Source organism: Simochromis diagramma, unplaced genomic scaffold (assembly GCF_900408965.1).
Source record: "Simochromis diagramma unplaced genomic scaffold, fSimDia1.1 OVJJ01000361.1, whole genome shotgun sequence".
Classification (NCBI taxonomy): Eukaryota; Metazoa; Chordata; class Actinopteri; order Cichliformes; family Cichlidae; genus Simochromis; species Simochromis diagramma.
In genome coordinates, this window is record NW_024386860.1 from 7,324,274 (window position 1) to 7,338,095 (window position 13,822).

General features: G+C 42.2%; 1 protein-coding gene across 1 annotated transcript; it reads left to right on the forward strand.

Annotated features, from left to right (window-relative positions):
- The first annotated feature begins 10,613 nt into the window (after positions 1-10,613).
- Positions 10,614-12,945, forward strand: LOC120732552 (C-X-C chemokine receptor type 3-like). The gene is made up of 2 exons (XM_040030229.1): positions 10,614-11,085; positions 11,382-12,945. The coding sequence occupies exons 1-2, from the start codon at positions 10,657-10,659 to the stop codon at positions 12,129-12,131; spliced, it is 1,179 nt and encodes a 392-aa protein (XP_039886163.1). The 5' UTR covers positions 10,614-10,656; the 3' UTR covers positions 12,132-12,945.
- Positions 12,946-13,822: the final 877 nt, after the last annotated feature.

Genomic DNA, 13,822 nt, shown 5'->3' on the forward strand with positions numbered 1-13,822 from the left:
TATTCAGTTGTCTTTTATGTATTTTTTCATTGCCTCCCTACAGGTTTACATTTTGCCAGGAATGTCATTGCTAAAAAAAAAAGAAAAAAAAAAAGAGCACAATTATTAATCTCACTGAGGAAAACACTAAATGGATTTAACCTCTATAATCTAGCATGAAAATACTGAAAATACCACAAAGCTAATAAACTTTGTTTTGTGCAAGAACGCACTCTTGGCTGGAAACCTGAAGGTTGAAATAGCTCACTTCCAGGTGCAAAGTTCCAGGAAGACAGCTCTCTGTTTTTCTTGTTTATTTTTTTATTATAGAAAACTGCATGTGGCACCATGGTGAAGTGGTTAACACATTTGCCTGACATGCAAAACCTGCTCAGTATGTGCCTAGATAAATGGTAGTGCATCAGGAAGGTTATTTGCCATAAAAAAAACTCTGCCATATCAAATATCACATATGCAGACCCACTTTTTGTGATGAATCTTTCAGAAATAAGGGAGCAGCTGAAAGTCAGATCTGTTTTACAGGGAACTTCAGTGGCACACAGTTTGGAGCCAGGTGGTCCGAGTTTGACGACAGAAAGAATTTTCACAAATGAGTGATTCATTAGCTCTAAGCCATTGCAACACAGCTGCACTTGCAACATTTACTTGAGGCACACTGTCAAGTTTAACGCAAGATTATCTGTCAAGATAAGAACCTTAACCTTCATAACCCATACGGAAAAGAAATAGTAAAAACTTATATGTGATTACTCATGAAAGTGGCCACTTTCATGAGTAAATCATATAAGGCTTACATGATTTACTCATGAAAGTGGCCACTTTCGCATTACTTTCATACATTGTTTTAGTTTCATTATATAATTTTTCAAGGGATCTTATATCTGTTTTCACTCTTATATGCTTTTCATACAAGTTTCACACAAGACAGATACAAACTTTATAAGATTTATATATATCTTTTCCATATGGGAAACCTCACTGGTTGCTAAACGTAAAAATGCACTTAGAGGTAACCATGCATAAGTCAACAAATATAGAAACTGTAACTAAGACATCAACTCTGATATTTCATGAGCGAAATCCAAAGAGCCGTTACTAGACCCAACATTTGTTTTTATAAGAAGCAAAAGTACCAAAAGGTTTGGAAGCTCATTATGTTTGATAACATCATTAATTAAAAAACATATTTATGTCAAAAGTATTCATGTAGTTGTGAGGTTTAAATGTGGACAGATCTGACCTTAAAGTAGCTTACTGCAATGAAAATACTTTGAAGTAAATAAAAATTGGACAAAAAAATAAAAACATTTGAATCTACTTGAGAATTACACATTTCAAAGTCAGCAAACTTTATAGTGGTATTTAGTATACTGTCTTTATGTCTGTTATTTGAAGTTAATTTAAATACTTAAAAAATAAGAGCTGAGTTGTGAGACCTGCTTGTTTCTACGAAGACAGATGGGCTCATATTACATTACATTGATCAACTGAAATGAAACACAACACTTGAGTGCTACATTAAGTTTAACTGTATGTTTACAATAGATGTCAGACATGTCAGACAATGTCTAATGTAAAATAATACAATAGAAAAAACACATGTAAAGTCTGATTACATGTAAGAGGATTGCCCTCTGGTGGAATCTGATTAAAAGACAGTGTAGATTAAAATAATTTGCCTGGAGATTCAATAATATAAACAGTGGTGATTATAGAGTCTTATGGAGACCTAAAAAAAAAATCACAGCACGTCCTTTCATCACCTTTACATTACTGTGTAAAATTCTTGAGCCTTTGCTTCCAAGGAGTCAGATTTTGGACATGTTTACTCATTTTTCATTTTTCCGTACAGTCCTTGTACCTGTGTCATGGTCTCCTGGTCCTTCTCCAGGTGCAATGCAATGATTTGGCAATCTCTGTTGGGCTCACTATGGTGAGCAGGCTACTACTGAAGAGGTGATTTCAGATTTACCTGCGCTTTCTCTTTTCACATGCCCACTGCTGTCAACAGAAAGAGTTGTTTACGAGGGTGAAGTCAGGAATCAGCTGTTTTGATAGAATTTGGAAACAGAGTTTCAGAGGAGACAGACCCACCAAGAGAAGATCACTCACCTACCCCACTGACAAAAGCCTGACTTATGCTAAATTACACAAGAACTGGACTGAAAATCAGTGGCAATAGGTCATATTGAGTAGAGAATCCAAATTTTAAAACTGTGGTTCAAATTACCATAAAGTAGCACAGTCCTGCTTTCTATGTCAGGTAAGATGAAGCACATTTACTATCATACCACTCAGATTTTGTTTTTCAAAATCAATGTCTTTTGAAATTTCCAATGTGAAAGCCTTCAGAAGTCTTCAGGTCTTTGAGTGTGGAAGAACTGCAACATTTACTGACTTTTATAAAGTATTTTAAACTTCTGTTAAAATACTTTATAAATGTTTTATTTGCAGCAAGGTAAATCTTTTTGCAGTCTTTTTGTATCCGTTTGGATTCCTATGCATGCACATTTACTGGAAACAGTTGCCCTGAACACTTCTGATTTTATAGAACCTTTGATAATTACTTCACAAAGAATAAATAGAAAACCTGTGAAACTGTTTTATAGATTATGAATGCCTATATTCTACCTAATCCTGCCTCACAGTGCCATCATCAACACATTCTGTTGGGTATATCAAGAACTCACTTGTGTCATAGGACACACAATGTGATGTCAAAATTATAAAAATTGCATATGGTTGTAGGGATGAGCAATTAATGTCCCATGGGGCTACATGAGAAAATGGGGCTGCTATGAAGAGCTGCTTGAGTAAGCTGAACTCTGTTCTGCGCATTATTAAGTTTATCCTTTATAAGTTTATTCGTGTGGCCTTGCACAGCAGTTATGTAACACTTGGGGAAAATCAATTGCTGAGCCCTGTTGGCACTGCAGAAGTTAAATTTTTACGTTTATATTTTACAGGCAATTATTGTATTTCTTGGACTATAAGGCGCACTTAAAATCCTTTAATTTTCTCAAAAATGACAGCGCACCTTATAATCTGGTGCGCCTTATATGAATTAATTCTGGTTAACGTGTTATCCGTGGATATCTGCATTTTAGCATTCCTCTTTCAGATGCTGCCTTTAGTAGTCACCACAGCAGACCATTTCCCTCCAGCTCACCCTGTCCTCTGCATCCTCCTCCGTCACACCAGGCCTCTGCATGTCCTTCTCACTACATCTATGAACCCCACATTTCTCTTTTCCTCCTGCCTGACAGCTCCATATTCACCATTGTTTGTCTAATACATCCACTGTCCTTCCCCTGCACATGTCCAAACCATCTCAGCTTTGCCCCTCTAACTTTGTTTCCACTCGAACCGAGCTGACCTCTCCTGTCCTGTCTGATAAACTATTCTAATTTCTGGGAAAAAAACCTAAAAGCATTATTATAAAAATGCTCTTTTATGCTTTAGTGGGGGTTTTTGCAAAGCACGGTTGCACATTCCCCCAAAACTAAAATAATTCTTGGAATTACACACAAAACTATGAATGCATTATTTTATGCATAGCTGTATCGGATTGCCACAGAAAGCCTATACATCAGGAAGAAAAAGTCCACAACAAATTCATTCACATCTTTGTGGACCTTAGTTTGCCCACTGGTGTGCAGTCATGTTGGAACAGGAAGGGGCCATCTCCAAATTATTCCCAGAAGGTTGGGAGCAGGAAATTGTCAAAATGTCTTTGGATGCTGAATTATTAAGATTTCCTTTCACTCGACTTAAGTGGCTGAGCCCTGAAAAACAGCTCCACACCATAATCCTCCCTTTACCTAACTTTACACTTGGCACAACACAATCAGACAAGTACCACTGTCCTGGCAACCGCCAAATACATCCATTGGATTGCCAGGTGGAGAAGCGTGATTTATCACTCCAGAAAAGACATCCCCACTGCTCTAGAGTCCAGCGGTGGTGTGCTTTACTGTACTTTGCGTTCACTTTGCCTATGCTGAGTGTGTGAAGAGTTTTTAAAACAAAAATTAATTATAAGAATTTTGTAGCAAGAAAAATCTAAGGGTGTTTATTTTAAGAAGTTTTCTAGAAAAAAGGGTGTAGCCATGGGTAGGATCAACATCCTCAGGAAATCCTGTTATTTTCAAAAGCAGTCTGGATGTTTACATATTAACAAATCCAACTTAATACACTTGGGTTACCACATAAGACAGATGGAGACATGTAGCATTCCTATTCAAAGGATCACTTTCAGTCAGAAATCTCTGTAACTGTAACATTAAATTCTGTACCAATGACTTCCTGACTATGTTGTTTTCTGCTGACTCTGAGTTTGGTATTTATATTTCTTAATTTCTTGTTTTAGTATGTTAGGTCCATGTCCTCTTTCCATGTCACTGACATCTATCTTTGTGTGGACCTCCGCTCTTTTCTACAGTGTCTTTTTTCATGCCACTCTTCCATAAAAGCCAGATTTGTAGAGTGCATGAACAGAGTGCTCCCGCCATGAATAATTGTCCTGTGGACAGATTCTCCCACTGCTCAGGTGGATCTCTGCAGCTCCTCCACAGTCACCATGCTTCTTGACTTGTTCTCTTCGCCCTCCTGGCTGCCAAATTAGGTTGACAACCATGTGTCGGCAGGTTTGGAGATGTGTCACACTCTTCTTCAGATTAATTAAACAGTACTCAGTAAAATTTGGGATATGTTTCCATAACCTAACTCTGTTTTAAACTTTTCCACAACTTCATCTCTGTCCTGTCTGGTGCTTTCCTTGATCTTCACGATGCTGTTTGTTCACCAGTGATCTCTAACAAACCTCTGAGGGCTTCAAAGAGCAGCTGTACTTAAGCTGACATTAAAGTTCACACAAGTGGACTCTTATTTACTAATTACGTGACTTCTGAAGGCAATTGGTAGCACCGGATTTTATTAAGGGATATCGGAATAAAGGGGGTATAAATAGTTTTTTAAGAAGCTGCTTACTCACCATTTCTTCTGCTTTCCATGTTTTCCTTGCTTGTTTGTTTGTTTCTCACTTTGAAACTCACTAGAATTGTACAAACTCTGTTTTTTGCCTTGTATGCTGTATTTACATTGACATGTCTGCACAGGATTCAATTTATCGCTGTTTACCTTTACTTCAGCTCCTACATTGGTCTTTGACTGTGAACTTAATGTAATTAGGTTTACTTAAACAGCATCTTGCACCCCACTTGAAAAGGGATTGAGTGGAGTCAGGATTCTGCTTCAGTTTTAGGTTTGTCAGTCCTGACCCGCCGCCCCATCTCACAATTTTACAATATCAACAGCTCCCTCTAGTGTTAGCGGCTCTTATTGTAGTGCTTTGTCAGTTTTGTGCCCCTCAGTTTGCCAGGTACAGGTTGTTAGAAAGAAGCAACACTGAAGTGGGTTAACAATAAAGACATAGGTCTCAGAGACTGAGCCTGTATAGAGCCCTCTCTTTTTTCAGATTATCTTTAGTGTTTTTAGTTGAAGCTGTTGCAGCAAGATCTTTTCAGTGAAGCAGTGAAGTTGTTTTTGACTTTAAGTTAAGTTTGATTAAGATTAAGTTTGACTGTGCTCCAGTATTTCCGGTTGAATCCAGATCCTTGGCTGAACATGCAGAACAGGGTCATTGTATTTAATGGGACGATAGCAACATCCTCTGAGCATTAAGACACTGATAGGAAGACGAGGGGATAGCACAATATTTTATCTATAAAAATGAATTTAGTCTTTAAGATTGAAAGTAAAATCCTCGTCTAGGGGTCCTTTTGAAAGTATTATAAAATCAAGGCTATAGCCTCGTGTGGGAGAAAACCTGTTTTGGTTTTGTTTGGTTTTTTGTTTTCAAAAACAGCCTGGATGTCTAAACGGGAACAAACTTAACTTAATTAACCTGGTTCGACACATAACTGGATGAATATAGCATTCCTACTCAAGGAACGGCTTTCAGTCAGTCAGAATTCTCTGTAAAAGCACCTGAAGCATGAAGTTTTTAACTGCTGTTCAAGTTAACTACTTAACTTGAACATTAAAAATTCTTCTGCAGCCCCCACCTCCTCCTTTGTTTTACTTCATCAATTTCTACTATGGATTTTGAGTTATGTTTTTCATTATGTTCATCTGTAGATATTGTCAAAGTTTTGTGTTTTATGCTCGTGTTTTCTTTTCTTGGTAAATTTTACATTATTTTCACCACAAAGATGATGACAAATCATTTTTCTGCCATCTTTCTGGCAAATAAAGAAAATTAAACAAACTCGTCAACAGGCTTCAAATAACACCTGAATCACTGAGACCGGTACACCTCATCAAATGAATTTACCAGCTGTTTTGAGAGCTTTTTTCTAAAATTCCTTGGACAGCGTTCAATGACAAGTAAGTCAATTTTCAGTGAATAGTGTCAGGGTTCCTGGGTCGTTGACCCAGTGATTTCAGTTTGTTCATGTTCAGTTTAGTTCGCCACATTAATGTTCTCACTTCCTGTCCTTTCCCCGTGTCAGCTTGTCCCTCGTGTCATTAGTCAGATTATGTTCAGCCCTGTACTCGCCTGTTTCCAATCACTGTCATCATTCAACCTGTGTATTTAGTTCCTCGGATTCACCAGTTCTTTGTCGTGTCATTTATGTACGTCTGATGTTACGTTATCCTTCCCGTGTGTTCCCTCAGTTCAGTCAGCCGTTCAATTGTCTAGCCAGTCAGTGTCCGTTCACCCTCTGTTCACCCATTCCCTATAATAAACCTTCACCTACCGGCCAGTCCTGCGTTTGGGTTCCTTCTTCCTCGCCTCCACACAACGCCTGACAGAATGACACGACCCGTGCCACGAAGACACGATTGGAACCCAGCGGACTCGGTCCTCTACGAGCGGCAGGAGGCAGCGCTCTCCTTGTGGGCGGAAAAGCTCAAGGAGAGACAGCGGCTCTTCGCGGAGCGAGAGCACGTCTTCGAGGGCACTCGCTTGGCTCTGGGCGGGCCTCGGAGACGCCGCGTTCCTCCACCTGCTGCCTCACCTGCACCGGGGCATCTGCCGCGGAGAGTGGACGTTTCACGCCGCGCTTCGGCCGCTCCCTCTCTCGCCACTCCGCTCCACGCTCACACACCCGCCGCTTCATTCACCGGACCTCCACCATCGCCACGGCACAACGGTTACGCCTCCCACCTTGGCTCAACGGAGGCTACCGCGCCAGAGGCTCTGCTGTTTGCCCCGGCCGCTTCCTCTTCCCGGAGAAAGCGGCGCACACGCCGCCATAAAACGGACTACTTTCAGCCACTCCCGATGGTGAGCTCCAGTGACTGTTTTTCGCACTCACCATCTGACTATTCACTCAAAACGCACAATAGCCCCATTTCTGATTCATGGGGAGTCTCCCTTCTAGACGAGTGGACTGGGAAGAGTTTTTCTGCTCTTCTCCAAAGACTGTAAATAGCAGTGGCAGGAAAAACCAGAACAATCTCCAATAAACCCGCCAGTAACACACACACCGTCACTATTTCCACACCCATTATTCAGCCATTTCCCACCAGCACGGGGGCCCAGTCTACGCCCACACCAGTGCCAGCTCCCAGGAGGAGGGCAGCTGCGACCCGGTCTACCTCCACACCCGCTTCTGTTTCTCAGGTGGGGGTGACTGGTGTCCAGCCACCTTCCGTGCCCGTCCCAGCGCCCAGGCTGAGGGCAACCAGAACCCAGCCTGACCTCCCTAGAGGCTTGGAAGAGCTAACCGGTTCACCTGCTACGTCACCACTTCATCCACCTCCTGACCCAGCCTTTCACGCCCTCGCAGTATCCCTCGTTAGATTAGCTGAACTGTCCCCTGCCCAGGCACCAGCCTTACTAGCCCAAGCCGTAATTTTATCTCCGTCATTAGCTCAGCCATCAGCCACACCAACCTCAGCTCCGTCGTCAGCCTCGCCTACCTCTGTTCCTCTTTTAGCATCTCCACTCCAGTCAGTTCCCTCACCTGCTGTTCAGCTTCCAGCCCCGTCAGTTCACTCACCTGTAGTTCAGCTTCCAGCCCCGTCAGTTCACTCACCTGTAGCTCAGCTTCCAGCCCCGTCAGTTCACTCACCTGCTCTCCAGTCCGCTCCTGTCCAGTCACCTGTAGCTCAGTCACCTGTAGCTCAGTCACCTGTAGCTCAGTCACCTGTAGCTCAGTCCAGTCTGCTCCTGTCCAGTCAGTAGTCCAGTCGCCTGTCCACCATCCTGTTCAGTTCCCGGACCTGCAGCCACAGCACCCAGAGCCAGCTGTGAGCTACCCTGCTCCTCAGCCAGGGGTTTCCGCACCCGCTGGCCCGGCCGCTCCTCAGCCAGGGGTTTCCGCACCCGCTGGCCCGGCCGCTTCTCTGCCAGAGGTCCCCGCACCTGCTGGTTCTGTCCTGTGTGTGCCAGGGGCTCCAGTGCCCACTGGTTCTGAGACCGTTTTCGCTGGAGGGCCCGAGGAGCCCGTCCGGCCTCATGCCTCGTCAGCTGGAGGGCCCGAGGAGCCCGTCCGGCCTCATGCCTCGTCAGCTGGAGGGCCCGAGGAGCCCGTCCGGCCTCATGCCTCGTCAGCTGGAGGGCCCGAGGAGCCCGTCCGGCCTCCACCTGCGGCTGCCTCTGCTTCGCCTGGTCCAGCTTCAGCCTGTGCCTCGGACTCTGCCTCGGCCTCTGCTTCGCCTGGTCCGGCCTCGGACTCTGCCTCGGCCTCTGCTTCGCCTGGTCCGGCCTCGGACTCTGCCTCGGCCTCTGCTTCGCCTGGCCCTACAGCTGCTTCTCAGTCTCCTCGTCGCCGGCGTGGTCGGCCACCGCACCGGCTCAGTGGCCGCCGCCGTCTCCTCGCTGCCGCCCATCGGATCGACTTCAGCGTCTCTGCCGGCCGCGTGGCCGCCCACCTGAACTGTATGGGCTCAGCCACTGGCCGCGTGGCTGCCCACCTGAACTGTCTCTGTTTGGACTCCGTCCCTCCGTCCTGGGCCCCCTCCGCCCGCCCTGGTCTGGTTTTTCTTTCTTTCGGCCGTCGGGTGCCGGCCTTTGAAGGGGGGGGGTTGCTGTCAGGGTTCCTGGGTCGTTGACCCAGTGATTTCAGTTTGTTCATGTTCAGTTTAGTTCGCCACATTAATGTTCTCACTTCCTGTCCTTTCCCCGTGTCAGCTTGTCCCCCGTGTCATTAGTCAGATTATGTTCAGCCCTGTACTCGCCTGTTTCCAATCACTGTCATCATTCAACCTGTGTATTTAGTTCCTCGGATTCACCAGTTCTTTGTCGTGTCATTGATGTACGTCTGATGTTACGTTGTCCTTCCCGTGTGTTCCCTCAGTTCAGTCAGCCGTTCAATTGTCTAGCCAGTCAGGGTCCGTTCACCCTCTGTTCACCCATTCCCTATAATAAACCTTCACCTACCGGCCAGTCCTGCGTTTGGGTTCCTTCTTCCTCGCCTCCACACAACGCCTGACAAATAGTCACCCAAGAGTTCTTTAATTGGTCTGTTAACCCTTTGGATGTTCTGTAATGTTGCAAACAGAATTGTTTATGCATTTTAACATTTCACACAAAAACACGAATCAATGTATTTTTTAGGCAACCTAAAATAACATAACATCTCATGTCATCTTACCTCTATTACAACACTTTCCAGAAATCAGAAAAGCAAAATATTATAACCTGCCAACAAATGCAGGTGTGAGCCCCAAATAGACAAAATTATTTTTGTCCTATCACGTTCAACTACTGATGCACTAGGAAGTACAGAAAACAACAAAATAAACTGTGCTTATTGCAGATTATCTCATATACAAGCATACTTTGTATGTGTGGATGTTAATGTTTTTCTCTTCATGTTCATTTACATGCTATTTATTACAGCCATCCTCAGATAACAAGGGAGTTGCAAGTTTCTACGTTTGCTTGAGGCTCCCTGTCAAGCTTAATGGAAGATTAACTGCCAAAAACCACTGATTGCTAAAATGTAAAAACACACAGCTGGGAAATAATGAACAGAAAGTTTTGGAAACACCGGGTTAATCTTGTGTTTAATAACTGCATTATTTTTATCTAAAACATTGATGTAGTGCCATGGTCCTTGGTCTTTGACCCAGTGTTTCGAGTTTGTTTTTCTTTGTCCTGTTAAGAGTAGTCTTATTTAAGATTTCCTGTGTTTTCCCAGGCTAATTCCTCTCTCCTTTTTTATTTCATGTGTTTTTAAGCTCTCGGATTTCCTCAGTACTTGGTTGGTTTTACTTCTGTCTCCCATGCTCTGCTCTAGTCCTGCTGCCAAACAACTGCATATTACATAAAGAAAACAAAGGATAACACAATGGAGAGCTGAAACTAAAATAAATTAAAGCTTCACTTTCTGTTTTGGACCTTGTTAGAAATTCCAGAATTTTGTGTCACTATGACAATTTCTGACATAAAATAATGAATTACATGAATGACAAATAACAAATATTAATAATTGGCAATGAAGTGGCAATTTTGAGAAGAAGTTAAAGTGGTTATAACTCTTTTTGTGCCTGAGGGGCTTTAAGCTACCAATCTGCGAGTGGGGTGTGTCTGTGTTAGGGGTTTCCTATGGGGAGATTTCAGCAAACTGGCTTCACTTTCTCATATACAGCTTCTGAGGCACTGATGTATTTTTGTTTGTTCTGTTTTTGTCTCCACAGTATATGGACATGGCACAGCTGCATGTGGATACTGACGGAATCTTAAAGGAGTCGGATGACTATTTGGAATATGGCAGGAACAACACCTGTGATTATGATTACGATGCAGCAAATACAGTGAATAACACTACAGTGTTTACAGTGTTTAACAGCACAGTGGATAATGTTCCTGTGGAAAGAGGCAGTGAGGCAGTGTGGGTCCCTGCTCTGTATGCTGTAGTGTTTTTTGTTGGAATCCTGGGAAATATTATTCTCCTGACAGTTCTGGTTCAAAAAAGGAGACAGTGGAGCCTATCAGACACCTTTATTCTCCACTTGAGTTTTATGGACATCCTCCTCCTGTTAATGCTGCCCTTCTGGGCTGCACAGACAACTCAGCTTTGTGACTGGTTCTTTGGGACTTTCAGCCATATGTTTGGGGTTGTTTTCAAGGTAAAAACCAGATGTTGTGTGAAACAGAGACTGAAAGTGAAAACAAGACATTTTCAGTGAAGCTGTGAGAAAGCTGAACAGAGTCATTGTACTCAACAGTATGACAGTGACATCCACTGAGTATGAACAGAGTCATTGTACTCAATAGACAGTGAGTATTTAACATTTTCAAAGAGAACAAGCTTAGAACAGCAGTTTAGAGTAGGACAGAAGTGAAAGGGAAGAAATTAAGTGTAATTTTTATAGATGTTAGAGGTTTGTATCTTACACTAAAAGTTCTCCCTGTCTTCTTCTAGCTCAACTACTACTGTGGGATCTTTCTGCTGGTTTGCATCAGTCTTCAAAACTACCTCTCTGTCATCCGTGACATCCGGTTATATTCCCACGGGAGGCGCTGGTTAGTTCATATCAGCTGCCTGTCAGTCTGGCTTATCTCTGTCCTCCTCACTGCACCTGACTGGATTTTCCTGGTGGGTAAAAATAATTACACAGAAGATAATACTTGTGTTAATATCTACCCTCAATCTGGAACTGACTGGCAGTTGTGGTCACGCCTGCTACACCACATATTTGGCTTGGTGCTACCTGGACTCATGTTGATGATCTTTTGCTCACATATGCTACGGCGGCAGTGCAGCTGTAATGGCCTCCCAATCCCGAGAAATGTCCCCGTCATCCTGTCTCTGGTGGTCGTATTCTGTCTGTGTTGGATGCCGTACAACTTCATACTTGTTTTGGACACTGTCCAGAACAGACTTCGGGATCCTCCTAATGATTCACAGGAAGGTTCTGAAAGTTCATTAAAAACCCTTCTCATGGTCACCTCTGCGTTAGGCTGCCTTCACGCCAGCCTGAGGCCTCTGCTGTATCTCGGCATGTGTGGAAACTTCAGGCAACACTTACTGGCCATGCTGAGATGTAGTAAAACTGAACCAAAAGGCTCACTCTGGGATCTTGGTGTAGGCCAGAGACAGCAGCCTGATCACGGTCAGGATCAACAGGAAGAGCTGGAACGGATGATGGCTGTAGAGAATCTGTTAGCTTAGTGAAGATGAACAGACATAAATACCCTCTTGTGACTCAGATGTGAGCAAAATATTGTTACACTCCTGACTATGGATTGACAATTAATGAATTAACACTTTAATGGCCACACCAAGAAAAACCATTGAAACTGTTTTTCTTTGTATTTTTTATTCCTTTGACCAAGAATAACAATAATTCAAACTGAATTTAAATAGACGCCTCTCCCAAATGGTTACCTCTAATCAACGTAATCGATGTAACACATACTCACCCTATCTATGTTTTCATCTTCTTTTACTTTTACTTTCAGCTGGGTCGCCAGAGCAGATTATCTGCTTTCATTTTCACCTATCCTCAGCATCCATCACTGTCACACCAACCCTCTTCATCGTCTCTTTCACTATATCCGTAAATCTCTTCTGTGGATTGCTCCTGATTGGCATCTCCACATTCAGCATCCTTTGTCCACTATATCTCCAATCTCTCCTCTGCATATGTCCAAAGCATGTCAGCCATGTCTCTCTAACTTTGTCTACAAACTGTTGAACCTGGGCCATCCCGCTGATGTACTCATTTCTAGTCTTGTTCACTCGAATGAAAATAGGAACATCTCCAGCTCCTTTCCTTTAGTCAGTGCTGCGGAGTAGCCTTCAGACTGAAAGTAAAATCACCATAAAGGAACATTTTGACTTATTTAATTGTTAATTTGTTATTTTAATTTTATTTTTGCTTTTAAGATTTTTGCTTAAAATGTGTGTTTATGTCTAAAACATTTTTTATAATGTTCCACATGTTCTTTATACAGCTAAAACTTTTACATCAGCAAAAGTGCCATTTATTATTCCCTCATCAACAATATACAGTATTTCCAAACTATGTACATTATTTACCACCAATTATCCATATAGTTGATAGTAATTTTTTTAAGAGTTGGTTTTAAATGTGTCAATTTTAAGAGGTGTTTGAACATGCTAAATGAACTGTGTAAATCTCTGTAGATTGTAAATTTCAATTTTAAAAGATGTAGTGCTTTGTGGATAGTTTTAAAAAAAACTCTTTAAGAAATTTTGTGAGGAAAAAACTGCAATGAATTTAATTATTTCATTAATTAGCAAAAATGTATTTATCTCTTAAAATTGAAAGTAAAAATCCTCATTTAAGAGTGCTTTGGGATCCACATCGTCTGGAAATCCTGCTATTTCCAAAAGCAGCATGGATACAAACTACAGGTGGAGTTGTATACCAGTCTTATTTAAAGGACTGCTTTTATTCAGTCACAGTTCTGTGTAACAGAAAGCATTACAACATTAAAACATTCAATTTTGTACCAGTCACTAGGAAACTGTTACTTACTCTGTACTCTACTCTAACTTTGTACTGTCCACTTTCTGCTGTAGCAAAACAAATTTCCCACACGTGGGACTAATAAAGGTTATCTTATCTTATCTTACTCTCATACTGATCAGTTGGCCAAACAATAATCAAGCCTGAAAGTTACAGTGTCTTGAAAAAGTATTCATACTCTTTGAACTTTTCCACATTTTCTCACATTACAATCACAAACCAAAATGTATTTTATTCAGATTTTATCTAATAGACCAACATAAAGTGGTGCAAAATTGTGAAGTGGGAGTAAAATGATACATGGTGTTAAACATTTTTTACAAATTTGAAACACGTGGCATGTATTTGTATTCAGTCCCCTGAATCA